The 26,068-nt window shown below is 33.5% G+C and overlaps 1 protein-coding gene across 1 annotated transcript; it reads right to left on the bottom strand.

Annotated features, from left to right (window-relative positions):
* Positions 1 to 1,723: 1,723 nt before the first annotated feature.
* On the bottom strand, positions 1,724 to 26,068 carry LOC136043848 (uncharacterized). The gene is made up of 5 exons (XM_065728796.1): positions 25,595 to 26,068; positions 21,705 to 21,785; positions 19,121 to 19,252; positions 8,869 to 8,967; positions 1,724 to 5,612 (listed from the first exon to the last, which is right to left on the bottom strand). Exons 1-5 carry the CDS (start codon positions 25,914 to 25,916, stop codon positions 5,329 to 5,331), a joined length of 918 nt encoding a protein of 305 aa, XP_065584868.1. The 5' UTR covers positions 25,917 to 26,068; the 3' UTR covers positions 1,724 to 5,328.

The raw sequence follows: 26,068 nt of genomic DNA, 5'->3' as shown, positions 1-26,068 counted from the left end.
TTGAATCAGCATCAAAGAGTGCATACTGGTGATAAACCATTTAGATGTGATGTATTAAGAAATTCTTTTCTTTACCGGGTAATTTGAACAGACATCAAAGAGTGCATACTTGTAATAAACCATTTAAATGTGATTTATGCAAGAAATGCTTTTCTGACTTGGGCAATTTCAGTAATCACCAAAAAGTAAATACAGGTGAGGAGCCATTTAAATGCGATATGTGCCAGAAATGCTTTTCTGGATCAAACAATTTAAAAAGGCATCAAAAACTACATGCCTGCGAGAAACCTTTTAAATGTAGTGTATGTAAAAGGAACTTTTCTCAAAGAAGTGTCATTTGGACATCCATCAAAGAGTGCATACAGGTGAAAAACCATTTGGATGTGGTTATGTGAGAAGAGCTTTTCTGAACCAGGCAGTTTTAGTAGACATCAAAGAGTGCACAACAGAATTCAAGACATACAAATATTACAACAGTCCACGACTGTAACCTGAAAAAAATCCAAGAGTTTCATTTCTGCCATAAATACTTCTTAAATGTGAGTAGTGATAGGGATTCACAAACTAAATGAATTAGTATGTATTTAGCTGTAATGCGTGGAAATTAATATCCTATACTTCACCTTGCTCCCTCATTCTTAACAGGCGGGTTTACAGACGGGAAAATAAACTTGTTCCTCTCTCTTAAGAAATGACAATTCTGATTTTTAATCAAAGGTTTCAGTCCATTAATAAGTTTTCAAAGGAATTTTCTAGAGACTAAAAAATGTAATCACGTTAGATCAGAAATAATCACTATTATGCTCATTCTAATGAATAATGTTTTGGGTTGATTATTAGCAAGGTAAGGACTGTGGATTTTTTTTTTTTTTTTGCTGATTAACATATTACTGAGAAATATTTACTAGCCCTTCTGTCTCACTGGGGTTTTATAATGCTGAATTTCAAAATTAAAAGGATTCACTTCTTGAATCTGCGTTGTTTATTAAAAATAATGATATCTAAGTTTATTTTTCAAGTTGGGCTGTTATAGACATTTGTTTTTCTTTCTTAATGCTATTGTTGACATTAATCGCAATAAACTGTACAAAGTGTGTTCGTGTTTACTCTTTCAACTCTATTTCTGACTATTTTTTAACGAGAAATCGCGCCAGTCTTTGTATTTGTGTTTATTTGGATAGAGTGGCTTTCCTCCACCCTTCTGACAACACAAACCTGGGTGCACCTAGAGTGTTTTGATTCAGTTGAACATTCCCTGATTTTGAGTAAGATTTTCAACTAAATCAAAACATACTATATACATGTAAGTTATCAAAAGGGCATATCAGCAACTTGCTAGGACCACTATTAAGGCTATAAAATTGAAACTTTCAGGGAAGTTTGGCCGGGATGTTGAACTAACCAAAAGGCAATATGTGAGTGCTACAATTACAAGCAATTCTAACATTTATGCTACTGCTAATAATGCTGGTACTACTATTTCTAAGGCTAAGGGTAGCAAGGTAAATTTTCAAAATAAGACGTGAAGGATATCGAACTAGACAAAAAGGGTTATATGCAAGCTACCACGGAAGGTAATTGTTTTACTGCTGCTGCTACTAAAATAGCTGTATAATATAACACTGGTTAAAATCGTATACTTGTTAAAACTATCTACTTTGACTAAGCAAATGTATGTTGAACTAGGTAAGCATTTCTGATGAAAAGAAAAGAATGAACAATTAAGAAATTACGTCGATTCTTTCAATCATTGTATACAGAAACATCAAGGTAGAAATACGAAATTACAATAAACATGCAACTCCTTTACAAATTAAGTATAAAACACATCGCCAAATATATACTTTTGTCATGATGCTAAAACTTTGCTTTGCACAGAACGAAGCTGTAAAAATGTAATTTTTGAAGAAAAATGTTCAAGATACCAAAAATTCCAGCTTTTTTAGCTTCCGGCAAGGCACAGTGTATGCATCTAGATTGTCAAAATGGCATGTTTCCAATTTATCAGAAACAATTAAGATTCTCAAACTTTCAGAAAATGTTTAAAGAGATCTCTTTAAATATGTCTAAGATTATTAAGTTTAAAGTTTAAGAAAATGTCGATTGGGATGTTGAATTAAATCAAAATAAACCATGTGCTCCTAGTTTGTCAAATTGGTTTCTGCAGCATCTCAGGAATGGTAAGGGTATCGAGTTAAAATTTTTGGGAAATGTTGAGCGGGTGTTAAAAGAAATCATAAGACACTGATTGGATATATGTTGTTTAAAGGGTCTGAGTGGAATATCTTAAGAACGGCTATGTTTTTAAGTTTGAACTTTATGGGAATGTTGGGACTGGTGTTAAACTCAGTCAAAAGACGATCAGGTCCTGCAAAAGTGTTATACCTGGAATCTTATTTCGAAGACAATCGTAATGAATTCTTGAAATGCCACTACTATTACTTTAGAACCTCCAACAAAGAATATTATAGACGGCGTTTAAGAAAACTCAACCAAAATCAGTAAAGGGCAATTTTTTGTGACTTGGAAAGCAGATCGAGAATCATTTTTCATGCGTTTCCGTGGATGAAGACAGACAGGAATTACTTTTCATTTGAGTGTTTGCTATTTGGAAACACTTTTCAGAAAGTGAATCCTGAAAGGTCGTGGAAAGTGAAGCTGGAAAGTACTCTTCTAGCGCAATTTTCAAGCAGGCTGAAGAACATGGCTGCAGTAGGGAAAGAGAATTTATGTGGTACAAATGAAGAGGACCAGTTTCTGTTCCAAAGTGCTGGTGTAAGCAACACAGTGCTGGTGTAAGAAACATAACAGACATGTTCTAGAAGCTGAAAGAAACTAACAAAGAAACCGGTTTGTTCTCAAGTTTTACATAGCGTAAACTTCAGTGAGTGATGTATAATACACAAGCACCAAAATTCCTTCCCCCCACGGAAAAAAATCAAATAAAAATCTCAAATTTGGAAAGCATTATTTCCCACGGGGGGGGGGATAGTTTCCGGGGGCAAATCCCTAGAACCCTTTTTATCTTCTGTCTAATGCAGCTCTTTACTTCTCTTGAAGAACGTCTTCTGTATTAACTTTTGAAACAAATTGTGTTCGTCTTTAACCAATATAGGGTTTTTTTTTAATTGGTTATTAAAGAATATTTGTCAAGCTTTTCCTGTTTTCCTCCTTAAGAATAAAGATTTTGGCTTGCTATTTATACTAAGGACAAAATTCTAATAATGGCTGTAACATATCACTTTGGATTGATGAATACAAGGAATATCATTTAAAAACAATTTTGGCACAATTTTTGGGTTTCGGTAGGGTTGAAGCCATTCTAACCCTCATCAAATTTCAGCCTTGGGTATAGACAAATACTAAGCGACCATCCCCCTCAAGATGCCCTGGAAGTTTCTACTTATGTCCTAAATCCGTTCCTAAAATGTCACAGATACTCTCATTTGACAATCTTGTCCGCACAGTGTTTTTTAATTTGGTTTACCATCCCATAAATACGCCCCTAAAAATTTCAACTTATTACCTTCTAGTTATTCCTGAAATATTGTTGATGCGTATTTTTGACAACCTGGATGAACATCAAATCGCTTGAAAGTCATAAAATAGGGAAACCAGTCGTGAAACATCAGTATTCATACAACAATAAACGGTTAACGTCTGAAGTACGTATATCGACAAAATCGCTGAATTTCGGAGCAAATGTACTGGATTGTACTAGTTCAGCCAAATTGCCCGGCCTTGGGCCATGCAATTGGGATTGCACAGAACATGGCATTGATGCTTTTAACTAAGAGTGCAGTCGGAAAACTTGTAGATGGCTCATGTGCATCCACTATGGAATGCTAAATGCTACTTGAATCAATGCCTTTGTCATTTACTCTCTGTAAAGACAGAAGAAACCTGTAAACAGAGATTTTTCTGATGATACTAGTTATATCTCATATAAAACATCGGCTGACTTGGCAGCGTTTTCCCCGGTCAATTCCTGAATCTATTGGGCAGATACTTTATGGGATCTGAGCTTCAAGGAGGAATTACTTGACGTGATAAGCACGTATTACGCAAGCTCTGTCCTTCACGAGTGAACCGGAAGATCTGTCGACAATTTAGGCAATGCACGCGTCGCCAATGCCACAAGTCACATGTTGGATCTTGTGTTGAATGTAACGACTAAGGTTATTTTGACGATTTGACGCGTTCATTTATTACAAATTAGAGCATCCTATCAGCTATTTTTTTCAGCTGCCCCCTCTCGAACTTATTCCCATGAATTTGATCGGCAGTGACATCTACGTTTCTCTGTATTGACGGGTGTATTCTAGGGTTCAATGTGTTACTTGATGGGTTGGCTAAACAAACTGTCTTTGCTGAGTGTCTCTTTTTTAGAGAATTCAAAATAATTGGTCAACAACGCACTACCTTTTCTGTGAAACAGCTAGCTTATCATTCAAACATGTACGCTTTTAAAAGACTGGAAGAAAATATATCATCTTTCAGGAAATTTATGTATAAGAAACAAAATATAGAAAATAATTCACGCTCGACTGACAGAAAAAAACAAATCCTAAACACTATTAAGAGACGAAATACTTACATAGCAAAATTTTGATTAAGCATTAGCACTAAAATATATTGTTTTACAACAAGACAGTCTTAAGCTCAGCTCAGAAAGGAGTCGAATTTTTCTTTGATTGCAAAAGAAGCTGATTTCAAGTCATCAGAAATAAGTCAGATAGTTCCGACCTAGGTGTCAATTTTATGACACCCGAGGAAACAAGTGTTGAGATGGGTGAATATTCCTTTACGTTTTGTTTCGTATCAGACGAAAAATTCATTTCTTTGGCCGGCACAATTTTGTTTAAAATAAATAAAACCTTTCTATTTATGAATTGGCAAATATAAACAAATTCTCTTCTTAAAGTTTCTTTTATTGATATTCAAACTAATGTTTTTTTTTAATCTTCTATAAAGATTTAGAGAATTCTGCTTTAAACTCCCAAAAATCTTCCACGACAAAATTGAAAGACTTTCATTTGTTAATATAGTTCTTGTATTATGATTTATTTCATTTGGCACTTTATTTAGATATTTCATATCAGACTAGCTTTTGAATGAAACCAGCGACGCAATCAAATATTTCAAAATATCACATGCATAGAAAGCAGAATCCTGAATATATTCAGCATTCTGTTTTTTCGTTGCTAACCCCTAAATTCTATGAGTTTGATCCTGAACTGAAGCAGTCCGTGTATCCTTTAATGTTATGTGATTAGGTATAGTGTATCATAACTTACAGACTAGGGCGGAAATTGTTAATTTGTGTTTTCATTTGAAAAGCTGTGCATTTTCTTGACTGTTACGATGTCCAATATGGTTGTGAACCGAAATTGTTTGCTGAGTTTGTATAAAATTAAAAAAGCCTTTCATAAGAGTAGTTTGGTTGGCTATTGTCTCTCTCAATGTTTTTTGTGTTTCTTCAAAAACATTAAAAATCAATTTTCGTTCTTCATCCTGCCTTTCTATCGACTTCTGTAATGACTTCATTACTTCTACCTGTTGTTCCAAAATTAGCTCTAATTTAGATTCATTCTTCAATTTCACTTTATTACCTAAAAAGCAAAGGAAATTACTGAAAATCAACATTCTTCAAAGTAAACACCTTAAAATCTTAATTTATGTTCAGGCAAAGCAGATCGATAAAAGCTAAATTATTAATATTAGTATAACAATAATATGATTAGATACTATCGACAATATTACTATTATCTAATTTAATGATATTTTTATTGAATTGGGTATTTTAATATTACATCAAAATCATATAGTGCCAAAAAGACCAGAAATGTGGAACACTTCCGACAAATTTAGCTGTATTTCAGTCAATGTTTGATGAGTATATTATATTTAAAACGGTACGACAAATATTGATACTAACAGACATCTTATCGATATTCTTGTACAATATCAATACTTTCAAGACACAAATATTACCATTTCCGTAAATCCAGACAAGCTTTCTGTTTTTCCAGGCAATCTTAGGTTCTTCGTATACAAAGATGGTAATTTTTTCCAGTCTTAAAAAATGTGAAATAGCTCATAGCTCTGTAAGTGAAAAAGGTGTGGAAGTGAGCTCAAATTGTACTTCAGCTCGTTTCTACAGTTGTTAAACATGGGATCGCTTCATTTACGAATGCCGCAGTGCAAAATGGTCCCCCATGTATCTGTAATACGATTATCTACCCTAGCCGAAAATTTTAATTTGTAAACCCTGGTGGCATCTAGGAAGAAGCAGAAAATAACATTATTTTATGATTTGATGATGAAAATGCGCTCAGCATTTTTTCGAAACACCATAAAGAAGCTAAAGTTAGTTTGTGAATAGCAAGTCTTAGTATTCAAGTTAGTCCTTCCCTCCAAAAGTCTAGGCGAGCATAGCCTCCAAAAAGGGCTAAAATTGAAACACTAAAGTAGATATTTATGGTCGGAAAAGGGGTATATCCTAGCCAATTTGGCTATAACATATGAACTTATAACAACCCGCTGATCTTCACAGGGAAAAACAGAGTATCGAAAACAAAGAGAAATAGATGAGTTGATATAAAAGAATTCTATTAAGAGAGCAATCTTACTAAAAAGAAGGAAACCTAATTAGTTTTGCCAAGTTTCTTTAAAATAATTAATTTTGGGTTCTAAAGTGATTGGCTTCTCAAAATCACCAGCTGAAATAATAATTCGTAAAACATTCTATTAATAGCGCAACAAAAGAATATGAACAGTCATTCATCTTTATTATTTTAACTATTATAAATATCAAAATATTATTTTAATAATTCCAACTGCTTCAGCATTAACTCATAATTATTTCAAAAATAATTATTCACTGCTTATTATTATAACTAGCTATTAGCTTCACAAAAATTGAGTTATTGGCAAACATCGCCATGCCATATTTCTATCAAAGGGCTTAAATGAAATGAATGCACAGTTGTGATCAACAGGTTTTCCCAATAAATTAAACTTTACCTCTCATTAAAAAAAGAAAAAAAATGGATTCAGAAGCATGGGTAGATTTTTATCCATTTCTTAATGAGTTCAACCCAATAGAGAAGAGACAAGGGCTAGTAGACAATTAGAGATTGAATAGGGATATGTAGAATGACTTGGCCATCTTATAAAGTCAAAACCAAATATTTTATACATAATTTCTTGGATCTCGAAACCACCTCTCACACATTATTTTCCCGATGTCTTGATTAACGTGGGAATACAAGAACTTTCAGTGACACCCCCCCCCCCCCGATTTGGGTATACACTAAGCTGGGTATACTGTTAAAAAAATAAAATTATTGTACACACCAATAATATTGCAGGTTCTTTGTTCGTACTTCTGTTAATATTTATCAAACTACTTCATGAAGGGAAATACAAAATTCAGAGCTGATGTAATAAAATATGACTGCTTGGGGCTATTAGTTCCACATTTGTTGAAGGTGCTTTTCACCTTTTTTCTTCCCTTATCCTCCGTCTTTCATAGTTTCTTTGCTTGACGATTAATAAAATAATAGCAATAAGAATAAACAGACAATATATTAACATAAAGTTTTTGCGCCTTTTCAGACTATCGTCATCATCATTTACTGTCGTTACTTTTGTAAATTCAAAATTTTTGAATATACTGCATCTTGCTTCCGGATGCCATCGATGTTAATATCTATGATAAATTTTTTTCGAGTATAATTCGAACATACTATAAATTTCCAAATATACTGTAAACATACCAAAATTTCGAACATACTGTATCTTGCCTCACTGATTCCAGGTACCATCGATGTTAATATCAATGATCTCTGTTAATGTTATTTCGGACATAATTCGAACATACCTCAAATTTCCGAATATACTCTAAAAAACCAACATTTCGAACATACTGTATCTTGCCTCACTGACTCCAGATACCATCGATATTAATATCAATGATCTCTGTTAATGTTATTCCGGACATAATTCGAACATACCTCAAATTTCCGAATATACTCTAAAAAAACAACATTTCGAACATACTGTATCTTGCCTCACTGATTCCAGATATCATCGATGTTATTTCGAACATAATTCAAACATACTGCAAAGTTCCGAACATATCAAAATTACAAACATCGTGTGTCTTGCCTCAGTGAATCCAGATACCATCGATGCTAATATCTACAATCCATGTTATGATCCATGATCTATGCTAATATCTATCTACCAGATATCTATGCTAATGAATCGTTCCAGAAAAGGAGGACGCTGCTAGAAATTTTTTTCACTGTTTATACAAAAATCGCATTAGTCTGAAAAAATGTGAGCACGCAATTTATTGTAAATACAGCAGCTACCAAAGCCAAGCTTTTTAAAACAATAAAGAATTCAAGTCTTTATCAGCCAGGGAGAACTGAGGACCCTATCCCTTTTTGATAGTGATAGTGCACTATCTGATCTGATAGTACAAAAATAAAAAGTCTCACTCGGAATCAATGCTTGGATAAAAATATAAAATTATGTTTTTTTTCTATTTCTTTTTTTTTCACTTTTTTAACAGCTAATATTTGAGAGGGGATACACTGGAATTTCTCGAATTCCTTTCTCCTATTTATTCATTTAAAAAAGTTAGAAAAAAAAATATATCGTTAGAAATGTGTTCATGTTTAAAAAAATTGCAGCTGAAAATGTGTACCATTCAAATTTCACTAAAATGGTTGGTAGAAATGTAACGTTGAATATAAGAAACTATAACTATTAAACACCTGTGATTTGAAATGGATCACAGAACAATATCCCTAATTTATTTCGCCTTTTCATACCGCTCATAATATTAAAAGGTACCTGTACTCAGCGAGGGCGTATTGAGTTGTATGTCATCACCATGAGAGAATATATCTGTTTCACTTTGAAAATCTTCAAAGGAAGCATCTGATGTATTGCCTGTAAAAAAAAAATGAATCTAATCAATAAAAAAGTTTGCTCAAGCAACCCAAACTAAATTAATAGTCATTACTGATTTATTTACAAATATAAATATTATTTAAAATTATTTTTTATGTATAAAACAAAACTCACAATATTCAAAGTTGCAATTCCAAAGAAAAAATAATCCGACCACTTGAAAAGAAGAAGCTTAATAACGAAGCAAATTGAGCTTTTTTGCTTCATCCTCATTCAGCTAAACAGAAGAAAAAAGGGACTGGATGCTGTAGCTCACCAGCATGAAAAGCGTACAACACAACCAATGATTGCTATTAAGAACGTAAGGCAGCTAACAATGATGGTCTTATTCAGTTTTGAACTTGACTTGTCCATAGAAAACAATCTCACGTTTCTAATGCCAGATTTAGATTTGTGAGTGCTTTCCCTTTCTGCACCTTGGAAATGCCATCAGAGAATTTAAGTCTACTTTTATAAGCTTACTTACTCCATTGATAATTCGGAATCTTGCTTCAAGAATCTGATTTACAAGACGAAAACACCTTTTGTCAGCCAATTGCGATTCATTAGCAAAACCTAATATCCCACCACAGAGTAATAAATAATAAAATTATCCATACATTTTAGAATATTCATTTTGAGGCTTCACACAGTGTTTTAGTAAATAGGTAATTTATTTCATTGTGCTGGTGGTGGACCACCAATATATTTTTTTCATTTCCCCTAAATTGGTGTTCCCTATACTGATTTGCATTACAATCTTTAGCCAGAGTCATTGCACAATTTGTTTTGGACAAACAACAAGTGTACATTTAAGCATTTACAAGCGTCTTTGTCATCTGCCGATTTTTATAGAGAAACGACAATTGTCAAGCTTATAGCATATATATATATGCTATATATATGCTATATATATATATATATATATATATATATATATATATATATATATATATATATATATATATATATATATATATATATAGCATATACATAGCATATATATACGCATATATATATATATATATATATATATATATATATATATATATATATATATATATATATATATATATTTATATATATATATATATATATATATATATATATATATATATATATATATATATATATATATATATATATATATATATAGTACGTTAGGTGTTTATTGATCACCAAGAAACTTTAAGGAGTTGTTGAGTACACTCTTGCATAGGATTTGGTTTAAAATCCCCCTGACCCCAAGGTCCTCTTAATCTTGCAAATGCTTTTCGCACTGAAACTGAATGCTTTTCGCACTGTCACATTGTTTAAAAATATTTAAAAATACAATCGTTATTTTACTAGTGGGGAAAATTTTTCAGGGGTAATTGGCGAGAGAGAAATGAATTTTCAACGAATGAAAAGTTATCTGCAGGGGGTGAGTTTTTCAAAAATTAAATAAAAATGATCGTTATTAATACACAAGGGGGGGGGGTATTTTCCTTGAATCCTTTCTTTTGAGATCACAGCCCTGCTTACAGATAAGCTAGTTATACTATAAACATAGATGATACGTAATTGACCATTCCACTTCTTTTTGAAAATCCCCAAAAAATAGTCAAGCAAATCACTCACTAAACATCAGACTTTATACTTAATCCCATCTGTTTACGATCGGTTACCCCACTTCTTTTTGAAAATCTTGTTCACAACCTATTACATCTCACTTAACATCGCGCTGAATACAGTTGGTCATCCCAGCTCTTTTGAGAAACCCCTGAGCTTCAAAATACACCATTAGATTCAGAAGCTATCAAATCTCACTAAACATCAGACCTAATACACCATATCTGTCTACAATTGGCTACTCCGCTACTTTTTCAACAATCTCCTCAAATCTCGTTGATAACCTATTGTATCTCACTTAACATCACGCTGCAGTTGGTCATCCCATATCTTTTTGAGAATATCCTGAAGTCTAAAATGTACCATAAGATTTAGAAGCTATCACATCTAACAGAACATCAGACTCAACACGCCTCATCTGTCTAGAATCAAACATCCCGCTTTTTTTAGATTCTCCTAAAGTCAAAGCTATTCCATAACATACAAAAACTATTACACTTCGCTCAACTTCGAATTTAATACCCCTCATCTGTCTACAATGGGCCATCCCACTTCTTTCTGAAAATGTCCTGGAGTTAAAAATTTGACATCAGTATTTCTTATATGAGATGTGCAATCAACATCTTTGAATTTTGCACCCATATTACTGGTGTGGTAAATTTTTGGCAATTACTTTCAGAACATCCAAATCAAAACTGCACAGAAAATCAATAGCCTAAGATAATAATTTTTAAAAGCCTTTTCACATACAAGGCCATATTTTTACACCAAAACGACTTTCGAATAGAAGAAATCCCCCCCCCCTTCTGTAATTGAAATGTAAAACAAGAGAATTCCCTTTTCCTCTTTGCTTTTTTTAATTTGTTTTTTTTTATTTAACCTTTATTTTTAAACTTCATCTTACAAACTTTAGGACACACTATTTTTTTTTTTACTAAATTTACTAATTCCGACCCAAATTTTATACTGATCATCTGTGTATATCTGTTTGTTTTAAGTTTTAATGCTGTTTCTTACTTCCAGCTGAAAAAACTTTTTCATATTTATTTTTCATTGTTTTTTTAAATAATGCTAGTAAATCCTGCACCACCTTCATGGAAATTTTCTTCCCCCATGACAAATCCTCGATGGAAAGATCCCCCAGCATATCCCCCTCTTCTCAACCCCTCCCCCAACCAAAGAAACCCTCCTGAAAACGCCTGTACACTTCCCAATAACCATTACTATATGTAAGCACTGGTCAAAGTTTTTAACTTGTTGCCCCTCCCACGGGGACTGTGGGGGAGTAAGTCGTCCCCAAAGACATAGTTATAAGGTTTTTCGACTACTTTGAATAAAATGGCTATCTCAAAATTTTGATCCGTTGACTTTGGGAAAATAATTAGCGTGGGAGAGGGCCTAGGTGCCCTCCAATTTTGTTTGTTCACTTAAAAAGGGCACTGGAACTTTTCATTTCCGATAGAATGAGCCCTCTCGCAACATTCTAGGACCAATGGGTCGATACGATCACCCCTGGGGAAAAAAAAAACAAAAAAAAAAAAAAAAACAAATAAACACGCATCCGTGATCTGCCTTCTAGCAAAAAATACAAAATTCCACATTTTTGTAAATAGGAGCTTGAAACTTCTACAATAGGGTTATCTGATACGCCAAATCTGATGGTGTGATTTTCGTTAAGATTCTATGACTCTTAGGGGGTTTTTCCCCCTATTTTCTAAAAAAAAACGCAAATTTTCTCAGGCTCGTAACTTTTGATTGGTAAAGTTACGAACTTGATGAAACTTATATATTTAAAATCAGCATTAAAATGCGATTTTTTTGATGTAGCTATTGGTATCAAAATTCTATCTTTTAGAGTTTTGGTTACTATTGAGTCGGGTCGCTCCTTACTACAGTTCGTTACCACGAACTGTTTGATTATGAAGGTTTCTTTTAGCGTAAACATAATCTCATTTGATACATCCTAAACAAACAACGCAAAAATAGCAATCAGAGAAAATAAAACTATATTTTGATAAGAAATTAATTTGTCTTTTAAAGTAAGTTGTAAATATTTTAGACTGAAAAATCAACTTAAAAGTTCAGAAACAGCAATAGTCAAGATTAAAGAAGGATTTTACTAACCAATCAATAAATCAAAATTATCGCCACATTCTTGAACCAACTAGGGAAGTGAACTGACAAAAATACAATTGATGGCCAAGAAAAGTATGATAAATTTACTAGTCTGTTGATTCGTTTGCTTCTACTGTTGATCTGATAAATCAATATTTTGTTTGTGCTGAAGCTAAATTTTGTAAAAGACAATTTGGTTGTAAGCTGTTGTGGTTTTCTTTCTCTTTTTACTTAATGATCCCATACATATTTGTGATACTCTCTTCAGGGGAGCCCCTGTGTATATATGTCTCTCGGCTTGATTGAATTACTGGACTTAAAACAAATAAGAATGGTGTTGCCTCATTTAGACACAAGAAAAGCTAGAACTTCGTCTGCGCTTTACTAGAAGTTAAATAATTAATTTAGATTAAAAGTTTCTTTTGACCACAGAAATTTCACCTACTTGAAGTGTATTTGAAAAAAAGGAACCGACTGATGAAAATTCATTAGATAATAAAATAACATAGCTCAATTCAGTTTTATAAGCAAAAGGGAATTTTTGGTTTCTGAAGCCCCATTTCCTGTAGAGATGGGATATACATTTATTAAGAAAAGAAAACAAACGCTATTCGCAATTCGCCTGCCAAGAAAGGCAATAAGCTTGTAAATGCAAGCGAAGTTATCACCCTCAGCTAATTAAAACCACGTTCATATCACGCTACTCAATACAAAAGAAACTCAACTGATGAAGGAAGAAAGGAAAAAAAGAGAAAGAGGAAAAAGACAAGAAGAAGACAGAAAAAAATTAACAGCAAATAAATCAGGGAACTGCCTTGAATAGAATGACAACCTGGAACGGGCCTTACATCAAAATTACTCACGAGATAAAAGAAACTTCTTTACCCGTGACTTGAAAGCCGGAAGACCAGGCACATTTTTCACACCCTCGGGCAAAATATTCCAAACATGGGGACCATAATAGCGAATCACAAAAGTTGCCCGAGTAGTACTCCTAAACTCGTGAGTTAAATTATCAGCTTTTCTTGTTTTATGATCATGACGGTCTCTATTAAAAGTAAAAAGATTTTCAAAAGCAGGAGTGAGCAGGCGACTCAAATATTTATATGAGAAAATAGCAGCTTGGTAATCTCGAATTTGGGATACACCCATTAACTTATTCTTTTTAAAATGCTCATGAGCAGGAACCTCATCAGAATCATAAAATTCCGATAATAATTTTACAGCTCTATTCTGAAGTTTTTGTACTCTTTTGAAACATGTTACAAAATTACTTGCCCATATAGAGCATCCGTAGCTAATATATGGACAAAATATAGAAAAATAAATCATTTTTATAATATTTTTTTGGACTAGATATATGATTCTTCACATCACCCAGAGACCTCTGCTTAATTTTTCAGCTATAGCATTTGAATGGTTTTTCCACGATAGGTTTTCATCAATTAGAAACCCCAAATATTTCGTTGTTGCTACTATTTTTATCACATTTCCTCCAACCATGAATTGATCATTGCCCACACTTGACGAAAGTCTAGAGAATATCATGAAAAAAAGTTTTAGAAAAGTTTAGGGTTAACAAATTTTGTTGAGAAAAAGTTAGAAATTCAGAGACAGCATTATGAATTTTATTATACAAAACATCAAGCAAAGGCGCAGCTAGAAAGAGCAAAGTGTCATCTGCAAACAGGATGACACCAGCCTCCGACAGGTAATGCTTCATTCGATCAATAAAAATGATGAAAAGGAGGGGTCCCAGGATTGACCCTTGTGGGACCCCGCACTCTATTTTCTTTTTTGAAGATGAAAATGATCCATTCTGTACTATCTGATACCGGTCGTGTAGATATGATGAAAACCACTCAAGGCTTGAACCCTTCACTCCAATCAAGGCAAGAGCTTGAATAAGCCCTGAGTGGTCCACCGTATTGAATGCTTTTCTCATATTCAAAAACACAGCTGCAGGTATAAGACCAGCTTCAAATGCATCATTAATCCAATCAACCAATTTCAGAACTGCCATATCTGTAGATAGTCTTTTTCTGAACCCAAATTGGTTTTCCATTAGAATTTTATTCTTTTGAATATAATAACTTAAGTGGGGATGCACAGATTTCTCATATAACTTAGAGAAAAATGGGAGAATAGATATAGGTCTTCGACTCGATTTGTCATCTTTTTTCCCTCCTTTATGAAGAGGAACCACTCTTGCAATTTTTAGTGCTTGCGGGAAGACTCCAAGATCCAGAGAAAGGTTGATGAGGTGTGTCAAGACAGGTAAGACACTCGTTTTTCCGGCTTTTATGAGTTTCAGCAAAAACTCATCCATCCCACTAGAACTCGACTTCATCGTAGCCAGGAATTGTGCCACTTCCCGTTCCAAACATCTTGCAAATTCAAAGGAATTCTCACTTGCAGGCTGTCTTTCAAAAACAGATCCAAAACCCACAGATATGCATAAGTTAGCCTGTGCTTTATTGTAAAGTCTTTTTCCTTCATTTGCAAAATAATCACACAGAAATTCAGCTATGTGTCGAGATTCAGTACGACGACCTTCTGTCGTCTCCATGGCTCTCGCCTCCTCCCTACTGCTGTGAAAAATACCCAAAAGTTTATTTATTGTTTTCCATGTATTTTATATTCCCTTGATTTTCATGAAATTCATTTTGGAAATGAAGTTTCTGAGCTTTCCGTTTTACTGAATTTAAAATAATTCGAAATTTTTTGAATTTTATAAAATTATAATTTGAACGATCCTTTAAATAATTCACATAAAGTTGGTTTTTCTGCTTTATTGAAACTAGAATGACTTTTGTTATCCATGGTTTCTTAGGAAAATTTCTATTAGGGTTGATTCTTCGTAAGGGACATGTTTCATTCATTATATTAGTCACTATCTCACTGAACAGGTCATATGCTGTATTTGGACACTTTTCCTCTATTGCACGCGAAAAATTCGTTTCATCCATCTTATTTGCAAAACTGTTTAGGTTTTTACTTTTCATTTCACGGTAAAACGAACCCCTTGCACACCGTTTATTTTCTTTTGACTGATTCAGCTTTATTTTACTTATTAAAAGAAGGTGATCCGACCCGTCAGACACAATCACATCTGCTTGGGATCTTTCAAGTGATCCACTATTAACGAAAAAATTGTCAATAAAGGACGCCGAAAGATGCGAAATCCGAGTTGGAATAGTTAGACTACAAGAGGAAAACTATCATGTGACACCATCATATTAACAAAATCTGAACTATTCACCCTTTTTAGTAAATCAACATTAGAATCTCCTATCATAAATTTATCTTTATTTTCATTGTTAATTTTATCTAATAACAATTCAAATTCATCAATAAAAAAACTAATATCACATGACGGATTTTTTGTAAATCAATCCCAAAATCACATTTTTTGTTTCCCTTCATTTTTTATTTCGATGAAAAGGGTTTCGATCCTACCTTCCTGCCACAGGGAGAGGTCATCCCTAGCCCAATATTGGGTACCTTCATTTATCAAAATGCATATACCGCCCCGCTCCATGGTTGTCCGCTCTCTTCGTTCGCAAACATATCCCGGAAAAGAAAAATCCCAGGGCAGTGACTTGCTAGAAACAAATGCCTCACATAGGCCTACAATGTACGGCTTCTTATCAAGTAAACTTAAAATCTCACATAAAGAAGAATATGCCGTTCTTAGACCTTGACAATTCCAGAAAACGATCGCTCTTTCATCTACACTCACTGGTTTTGAATACTCATAAAGATTATTCGGAATCACATAATTACTTGGGCGACAATTCAACGACAAATTATCGATGCATTCATCATCCCCCGCAAGTGTGTCACGAGCTTGGCTTCCAAGAATAAACCGGTTTTGTTCAAATTCATTCAAAGCGTCATCATATCTGTTCACGCTCATTGAAGAAGGTGACTATTTTATACGAAAAAAAAAGTCTGATAGGCAGAAAGAAGAAGGAAAAAGAAAGAGATAAACATGAAAGGAACTGGCATTTTGGCTATAAAATGCAAAAAGGAAAACAAACATACAAGTAATACAACAACATAATTTCATAACTCAAGATTATGCGGTCGGATTCGGCAAACGGACCACTTCGGCCATAGCTCAAATTTTACGGATCTCTCCTGTTGAGTCTTTTCCAAAAATTGCCCCGTTGTTCGACCAAACATTTCTGTTTCCGAGCTTACTTTTAGCCAAGTCAAGAATCTGTTTCTTTTTTGATGTTAGGTACTCGGTAACAAATATTTCCGACCGAGCAAGTTTTGACTTACAAGAAAACACTTTTCTTGCAGTTTCAGCAGACTTGAACGCAACCAACACAGGCGCAGGACGCTTTTTTGCATTTACAATGGTGTTCGAATCAGTAAAATTTGCTCGAAATTTAAACACATAAACTATTGCGGTCGAAGAAAAATCAGAAATTTGTATTTTATCCGTAATCACATTCAATAGGCACTCAGAGATGGGAAAACCCCCACTTTGTTCAACACCATGAAATACAAGCTTATTCTGTCGTTTTTCTTGCTCCATATCATCAAGACAGGGTTTCAAGCTGTTCAATGTTGTTTTCTAGGGCTAGGTTCGTGTTTTGGATAGCCCGTAGTTTGTTTTCAATCTCATCAAACTTGGTCGAATACTGGACAAGCATAGAGTTGTGAAACTGAGAAACAATAGAGTCAATCATATCCGCACTATTTGATAATCCAAGTTTTTCATGTACTTCTTTTTCAATATCATTTCGGATATTGGATTTTAGTGTGTCCAAGTCCGATAAAGAAGAATTTATTGAATTCGCCGATGTATCTGGTAAAATAGAACCACTAATCTCGAGATGCTTATCAGGAAAATCAGCTGTTCGGCAAAAGCGTTCGCAACACCTAGTTCATTTTTCTTCTTAGCCTCCTTTGAAATGCTAACAAAGGCTGAAAGCTGTGAGGCTGTTGTTGTCACGATTTCATGGCTTCCATAACAAAATAAAACATAGGATATTTTTTTGTTCTTGGCCTGAATTATATCCAACACTCGACATGTCCATGGTGGATAGTTTTTGAATTTTGCTAGAACAACAGCATCCTTCGTGAACTGAATCATTGAAATGTATTATCAAAAATAAGAATAAAAAACTGCACTTAACTTTATATCTATGAAAGATATAAAAAGCCCGGTAGAGTATTTTAGGTAATCAGCTCAGGTCTTGATCTTACTTTAGATTGCTAAATGAAGCCAAAAGAAGCCCTTACGTTCAAATAAAAACACGCTCATTCCAAAGCTACGAGTAAATGTTAATAGTCTATGAATTTATTTAGAAAACTTTTCTGTCTGAAAATCTGCTAGATTGCTCTACCAGTTACTTCGTTTATTCTATAAATAGAGACTGTCAACACTTTAGTACGGTTTTATTTAAATCTTTAAAGTTATGAAATGAAAAACTACCTTAGGTTCACTTAACATTAATTCAAGGATCACGCGAAATCTCAGTCTACTTTGTTTATTCAATAAACAAAGATTACAGAACATTTCTAATGTATTAAAACATATCTTTTAAGATTTAATGGAATATATTTTTCTGTCGAGACTCCTGTCTGTTAGTGACTCTAGGTGGGCGTGCCTTTCTAAAAGCTAACAAACAAGTATTGGTCCAATAAGAGAATCATATTTACTACCGTCGTTTATCCGTGCCATTTAACCAAACACTTGGAAAAATATAGATTCTATAACTATCTTAGTTCTATGACTATCTACCTTAGTTCTTCTGCTTTAAGAATGACGCATGGACGGATAATAGATAGACTTGTCTATTAACAAATGAGCTATCATCATTTTTACACAAGCCTAATTTGCCTCCCGCTGAATCAGACTATCTGTCTTGGCTTTTTCTACAAGCAGCCATGGCTTGATACCCACAAATACTTGATTTTAATTCAAAATCAACAGACTAGGGGCAGGGACGAGTTAAAATCCATCAAGTAGTTGTGGGCATCAAGCCATGGCTACTCCTAGGGTCATTTCCAAGACTCAATATTATTTTCAAGGTCCGCAAACTTCAAGATTATAACCAGAGCACTCATCCTAAAGCTAGTTCGTAATTGTTTTCTTCTCTTTTTTTAATTCTATTACATTTATAGCAGATACTGACCCCCTTCATACCCCTCGTGTTCGAGTCCATAGGAGAGATTCATATTATTTTTGGAAGTATTCATCTTAAAAGTCGTGGAAATGAGGCCATTACAATCAGTTTTTTTATATTAATATAAAATGATGATTTAGCAAATGTTAAAAAAACACAAGTAAAAAAATTGATTATCTGCTCACTAGATTTAAAATGTCACCTTGCCTTAGCTGAGCAAGCTAAGTAAACTAAAAAGATAATAAATAGCAGCCAAGTAAAGTATCATGCATTTACTTAACCTGTTGATTCACTTGCTTTCCGTTTATGTGACTGTCTTCTAAATGTCTCTCCTGATGAATTGGGTGAATGATTTGAGAAGATAAAACTTGTTGAGGTTTGACTTAACCGACTTTCTTCACCATCTGTCCAGCCTATGAATAAAAAGACAAAAACATTAAAATACGTAAAGTATACCACCAGGTTTAGCATTAGTAGTCCATTTCATTTTCAATTTTTCTCTGCAATATCAAAAACAACGAGTTGACTAGTCCTTTTCTTGAACGTAAAAAGAAAAAACATAACTCATTTGAAAATAATATAAAATAAGTTAAATAAATCACAGATGGCTTGATAGTTCTGATAATGACAGTTTCTTGACAAATGCCTTTTAGGGATACAAATGGTAGCAGACAAGGCGAATCACCTCTGATTCTTTTATAAAAACAAGTGCCAAGTACAGTAGAAAAAACCTTAGCATGTTCTCAATTTGACTGCTAAAGTACCCAACAAGAGAGACAGGAAAGTTGTTATACCAGCTCCCAAAGTAATCATTATAACTAATAAACACTAAGGCACTGTTAATTTGACAGCTAAAAGGCTCAATAGCAGCGGATACAGGGCAGTTACATTGGGGTCCAAGGTAATTATTATAATTTTTAAATGCTTAACAAATAGTGACATGTTTTACTAGGCAAAAAACTTATTTTAGCAATGTTTAGCTTTTTGTCATGATTTGAGGAAAAAGAAAAACTCACAATATTAAATTTAGCTGAGCTCAAGTCTTTTCTTGTAGGGGTACAGACAACTTAACAATATAAAATAATAAGCCACTTTGATAGAAAACTAAATAAATTACTTAAACATTGTAACAAAAAATTACTATAATAAACCTCACTCAAAACGACCAGAAATTACTAGAAAAGAATAAATGAATCCCATAACAAATAGAAATTAAATAGACAATTAAAGTAAAAATATCAAAGCAAACCAATAGATTATAATAAAGATGAATAAGTAAATCTTGAAACAAGTAAAAAGTATATAGAAGGTTCAAGTCAAACTTAAAACATTGTAATAGTCTCTGGATTTGGGGCAAGAAGCACAACTCATAAAAAGATGTACAAGGAACATAACTTAAGTTGTGGATATAAAATATACATGCATCAAGTCATAATAAATATACATGTAGCAAGTCATAATATTTTGTTTATTTTTAGTAGCTTAACAAAATGAAAGCCATACTCAGAAGCTCAAATAGAAAGCAGTGGTAAAAAAAAGTATAGAACACCATTAAGACCAAGCACTTATGCAAGTTAGAGGTCATCAGGCCCCTCTCCCCTCCCAAAATCACAAGAGCTTTATAATTTTTCTTATATTCTCATGAACCTCATCTATTTTACTTCAAATTTGAAAGCCAAATTCAGGAGCTCAAATAAAATGCAGCAGTAAATAAAATACAAAGTGTAAACCGCCATTAAGGCCAAGTACTTATGCAAGTTAGAGGTCATCAGGCCCCTCCCCTCCCAGAATCACAAGAGCTTTACAATTTTTCTTATATTCTCATGGACTTAATCTATTTTACTCCTTATTTGAAAGCCATATTCAGGAGCTCAAATAAATGCAGCAGTAGATAAAACAAAAAGTGTAAACAGCCATTAAGAGCAAGCATTTATGCAAGTTACAGGTTACCAGAGCCTTCTCCCCTCCCAAAATAACTTTACGATTTATGATTTTTCTTATATTCTCACGTACTTCACCTACTTTACTGCAAAATTTGTTTTTCAATTGACAAAATTTTCAAGAGCAGGCCTTCTCCCTCCCAATAATTGCTAGGCCTGTCAAAAATAAATTATCAATATGTGATGAGAGTATGTTAATTTAATTTTTTTTTTTTTAAGATTTGAAATGCATAGAAAATATCCAATTATTCCTGAGCCTTGAGATACTCAAATAACCAAACTGCTACCCTTGATAATAGAAAGGTAAACCCAAAAAATTAAATTTTTACAATAATACTAGCAGTTTATATCTGCCTTATCAATTAATGTTAATCTGAAATAGGTGAAATTTATTTCCTGTTGAAAATCAAATTTACCTATGAAAAGCTATTACCATGGGGAAATTGGCATAGTTTTGGGAAAAGATGGAAAGGTTCCCAATGATCCAAAACCAGTAAATTTTAAGTAACTTCAAACCCTGTATTCAAGATTTGCCACTCAGTTGACAGAAATAGAGAATCTCAAAAATATCATTTTGTTGAAAAAAAGTTCCATTTTGGAATTAGTTTCATTACAAATTATCTTTTGGGTATTCTTGGAGAGAAAAAAAAATCCTTCTCCATGCTTCTTTTAAATTTTCGTGAATTGGCAACACTGTCTGTTCTATTTATGGGGGTAATTCCAGCAAACAAAAGATAATAGAATAATAGAATAGTCCAAACCATAATCTTAGATCTCTGGAACCTTCAAAAAAGAGACAAAGTGGCAACATCACAGTAAAGGACTGTTTTAGGCTACAAAAAGACAATTCTGATGGAAGGAGGGCATGAGTGAGTGAGAGAGAAATTGAAGTATTCAGTATTATATAATTTAAAGGTTACCCTACTTGATTTTGAATCGTCAAGCATTGGCTCAACAATAGCTTCAGAGATAAAGTCCTTCTCATCATTATGTGCTTGCTTTCTGCCTAAAAGAAAAACAGAACTGGTCATTGTAAGATACTACACTTAAAAACTGATGTGTTTTAATTTAATTTTTTAAATGATTTGTTTTTAAGCCTATCAATAGCACTCAACTTGGATTATGTCATCCTTTCTCCAAACGGTTGTGAACAACAAGCCATTCCTGAGATTCAAATGTGCAAAGACAATTTTATAGTATTATTTGGAAAATTGACAGACATTCATAAATCTTCCCAAAATAAGCAAATTTAAAAATAGTTTTCTGTGGAAATACACTGTTTTTGCAAAACTATGTAACTACTAATACATTTGCTTCAAAAGTTAGTAAAACAGTTATCCACCAGCATTTGCACTTAGATGTGTCTGAGCTAGACACAAACACCCACTAACAGATTCTTTTTAAAAATAACCTCTACATCACCTTATAATTTACAGCATATAAGTTACTTCTATATCATTAGAGCTCACTAGCCTTGAATTGCCTATAACAAACATAAGCACCTATTTGACTAGTCTAAATTTTCTGTAAGATATTACTTATTGAGTCTGGATGGTACTAATCACTTCAAAAACATGAATTATTGAAGTTAATGATTATTGTACACAAGGTATCTACTGATAAGAAACCAATTAGAAGAAAATCTATGTTACTTGGTTTTAAAGTGCAAGACCCATAGCTGGGAAGATAATAACATGACACTTAACAAGATGAATCCTTTATGAGAGGGAACATCAATGCATCAGAAAAATTTGCAATATAAGTCTCAAATTCATATTACCTATTTACAATCTTTACAGGGAAAAAAATTGCTTCAGCAAAAAGAAGCATTACCCTAGGTTTATACAAAAAAGAGTTGGTGTTAGGGGCAATATTAGTCAGATGCATCAGTCAGTAATTTTAGTAGCCATAATATCTATGTGGTTTTTTTTACAGCCATGAGTACATCTTTAAACAATAATCATGCTGACCTTCCAGAGATATTTACACTGTTTATAAAATTTTCCTCATTAGCCTACCTGATAAAAGTGCTGGAAACCTACAAAGAACAGAGGATATTATTCCTGTGTGAGGAATCCCAAGTCACAAGTCTATGACTTATTCAAACATGAAATACTTTAGGAAAACTTTTGAGAATGAGGAAATTTTAAATGATCATTCAGTTTATTGGGTACAACACCCCAACACTTGTTTTCAGATGCCACTGTGGTGACATGATGCTGACTTACCAGTATGATGCACAACCAAGTAACCCCTCCTTACCAAACATTCAAGTCAGCACCATGCAAGAGGCCACTCACATAAGCAGTCAAAATGTTCTGTTAATACACAAATTCAGCAACATTTCTTCACCAAGTTTGTTGTCAAAGATTAGAATAGTCTTCAAGCTGAAACAATAATTGTACCCATAGCAGCATCCTCCACATTGAGACTTGACTAGGAATAGAATAATCATGACTAATGATTATCTATTCCTAGAAAAGATAACAGAATTGGTCTGTTACTACAGACCAATTCTTCTATTTTACAGAACATAATCTAGCCTTAGTTGCTAGAAGATTCAATTTAAGGTAATTTAACATAAGGTAATAATAGTCCCTGACAGGACCAGTACAGAATTTACCCAGCTCATCCAAAGAAAAGATTAGGCCAAAACTTTTTGTCTAATCATGTATAGAGACTTGGAATGCATTACTGTCAGAACCAGTTAGAGCTATCACAGTACAATCTTTCAAAAGTTAGTTAGCTTTCTATAAGGTCTTATTGTGATCTATTTTCATTTTTTTGTGATATTAGTTGTTTGGTATGTGTCAATTATCCTGACTATACTCAAGTAAGTGAAATTAGGTTAATCATAATAAAGCATGATAAAAAATGACAAAAATATAATTCTTTAGAAACATAATTATGAAAACTACAACAAAGAATAATGGAAAATAGACCACCAAGAATGCACTATATATAATACCTAATCTAACTATCTCTATATGTTAAATATTTAATTAAAATATACTAGTACTTCACCATTTCTGAAAATCATGGAAAGGGTCATAGTGGAAAAGTTAAACTTGCACCTCAAATTGAACAACCTCATCTCAGATCATCAGCATGGCTTCCATAATAATTGTTCAACTGTTTCACAACTAGTAGTGATACACAACTACATCCAGTCTGCCCTGGACAATAGGATTCCAATAGATATTGGTCACCAAAATCCAAAGTACTCATACAAAATGAAAGATATTAACCTAACAAAATCTACCTGCAAAAAGGACTTAGGTGTAATTCTGAGCTTGGACCTCAAAACAGAAAAGCATACCAGCCTGGTTATGCATAAAGCATCAAATACTCTCTGGCTACTCACTCACTCCCTACAACACCTTGACATTCACTCAAAGATCTCAAAAAGGGATAAGGATAAAAAGGATATTGACAGAAAAGAACATGTCCAGAAATGCTTTGTAAAAGGACTTCAAGGATTCAGAAACCTTTTGTATGATGAAGCTTTAAGAAGGCTCACTCTCTATAAACTTGAGACAAGAAGAATGATCTTAGACTTAAAAACCCTCTTAAAGATGGTTCATGAGAATTTCGGGAACATAAAAGACAAGCTTGTTTAAATAACTCCCCACAGCAACACAAGATTGCACACTCTGTAATTGGAGCCTGTGAAGATTGCAAGATCTAATTCTTACCATCATTTGTTCATACCCTGGGTCATCTGGATCTGGAACAAACTGCCATTCCCAGTTGAAAAGATGAAATCACTGGAAGCCTTCTCCAATAGCCTAAACATAAACATACCATTTCTCAAGACTTTCAATGTAGGACAACTTTAAAGGGCAATTGTGCTGCAGTCAATCCAATCTTCACCCTGCCATAACATTTTTCTCTTAATAAGGTGTCAGTTATGTGGAAATTTTGTATTGAGAGGCATAAGGAATAAATTATTATAGTATAGTAGTTTTTCTTGCTGAAACTAAACTTAGTATCTCTAAATACAAACAAAGAAACCAGTTTTACACAGATCAAGAACTTGAGTATGGTTGAGATAACTGAGAAGTACCAGTTGTTCTTTTGACAAGTATGTTTAACTTTTGTTTCTTAAAATGTTACAATGTTTAGTGCAACAAGGTTTCCACAGCTTAATTTATTAGAATTTATAAATAATCATGCATGGCAATATGAGTGGGACAATATAGGCTATCCTATTCAATTACTCACTGATGCCAAATTCATCATTAAAGTTTCTTACTAAAAGTATGTTGTATATTCTATCTGTAGTTACTGCTGTGCAGTGGTGTCAGCATTAAATAACTGGAAAATGATCATGATGGTCTATATCTACCTTTTGGTTACCATTTCTAAGCAGGCTTTAATTGCCTCTCTCTAGAAGATCTCTTATGGTGTGTCACTGGACCTTAACACAGAGACCACAATTCACCATATTCAACAAGAAGCAGAGCAGATCTAGTATTGATCTTAATTTTGCTCCAAAGGATAAATTAAGGTAGGCCTAGGCCTAATTTTGCTGATATGGTGCATGAAATAACAAGTCAAATGATACAATTTTCATTCTATGTTCCTTTGTAAAAGGTCTAGGAGTACATAGGGGGGTGAACTGTCAAAACACAAACAAAACCATGGAAAATAGCATAGGCATTAACAGCAATCTAAAAAACACCTCCCTATTGTTCTTACTTGTCTCCTTCTGAAGGGCTGATATTTTTGAACTTTAACTTAATGAACACAAATATTAATCATCAAAAGGTCTATTAGCCTAGCCTACCCATCAGGGGAGAAGCATTTACTAACCAAAAATTTGATCAAGGTCATCAAAATATTCCCATTTGATAGCATCTGTTCCAGACACATACTTTCTTGACTTTAGCTTATTGTAATTATCTCTGAGGTACATAATCCTGAGCTTAATGTCCACATAGTGCCTTACTTTGTAGTTTCTTGGGTCTCTTTCATACATTCTTAAAGCCATTTGCTCCCAGATATCTACTTTTGACTTAATAGAGGTGAGATCATTATAATATTCTTTATATAATCTGATAAGTTCATGTGTCTCTGCTTTACTCCACTTAGGTGACTGCTTCAGAATTTCCTTGTCTTTTTTTGAGACACCCATTTACAGACTGATCACCAAGCCTAGGCTACCAAAACCTAGATATTCCTAATCACTTTTAAGAACGTAAGATATGGTTCTCTATTAAACTATAATGATATTATAGCTAATTAATGTGTGTTTTTCCCATAAGATTCACTTCTATTTCTTCTGTT

The sequence above is a fragment of the Artemia franciscana genome, chromosome 2 (assembly GCF_032884065.1).
Source record: "Artemia franciscana chromosome 2, ASM3288406v1, whole genome shotgun sequence".
In the NCBI taxonomy this organism is placed as follows: domain Eukaryota; kingdom Metazoa; phylum Arthropoda; class Branchiopoda; order Anostraca; family Artemiidae; genus Artemia; species Artemia franciscana.
This window is presented reverse-complemented; position numbering and strand designations above follow the sequence as displayed.

Excerpts from the sequence above, each read along its gene's own strand:
- LOC136043848 (XM_065728796.1), bottom strand. The coding sequence starts at position 25,916 with ATGGGTGTCTCAAAAAAAGACAAGGAAATTCTGAAGCAGTCACCTAAG. Across the intron at positions 19,253-21,704 it reads GCTTGACGATTCAAAATCAA|GCTGGACAGATGGTGAAGAA; the intron begins GTAGGGTAACCT and ends TTTTATTCATAG. Across the intron at positions 8,968-19,120 it reads GAAAGCAAGTGAATCAACAG|GCAATACATCAGATGCTTCC; the intron begins GTTAAGTAAATG and ends TTTTTTTTACAG.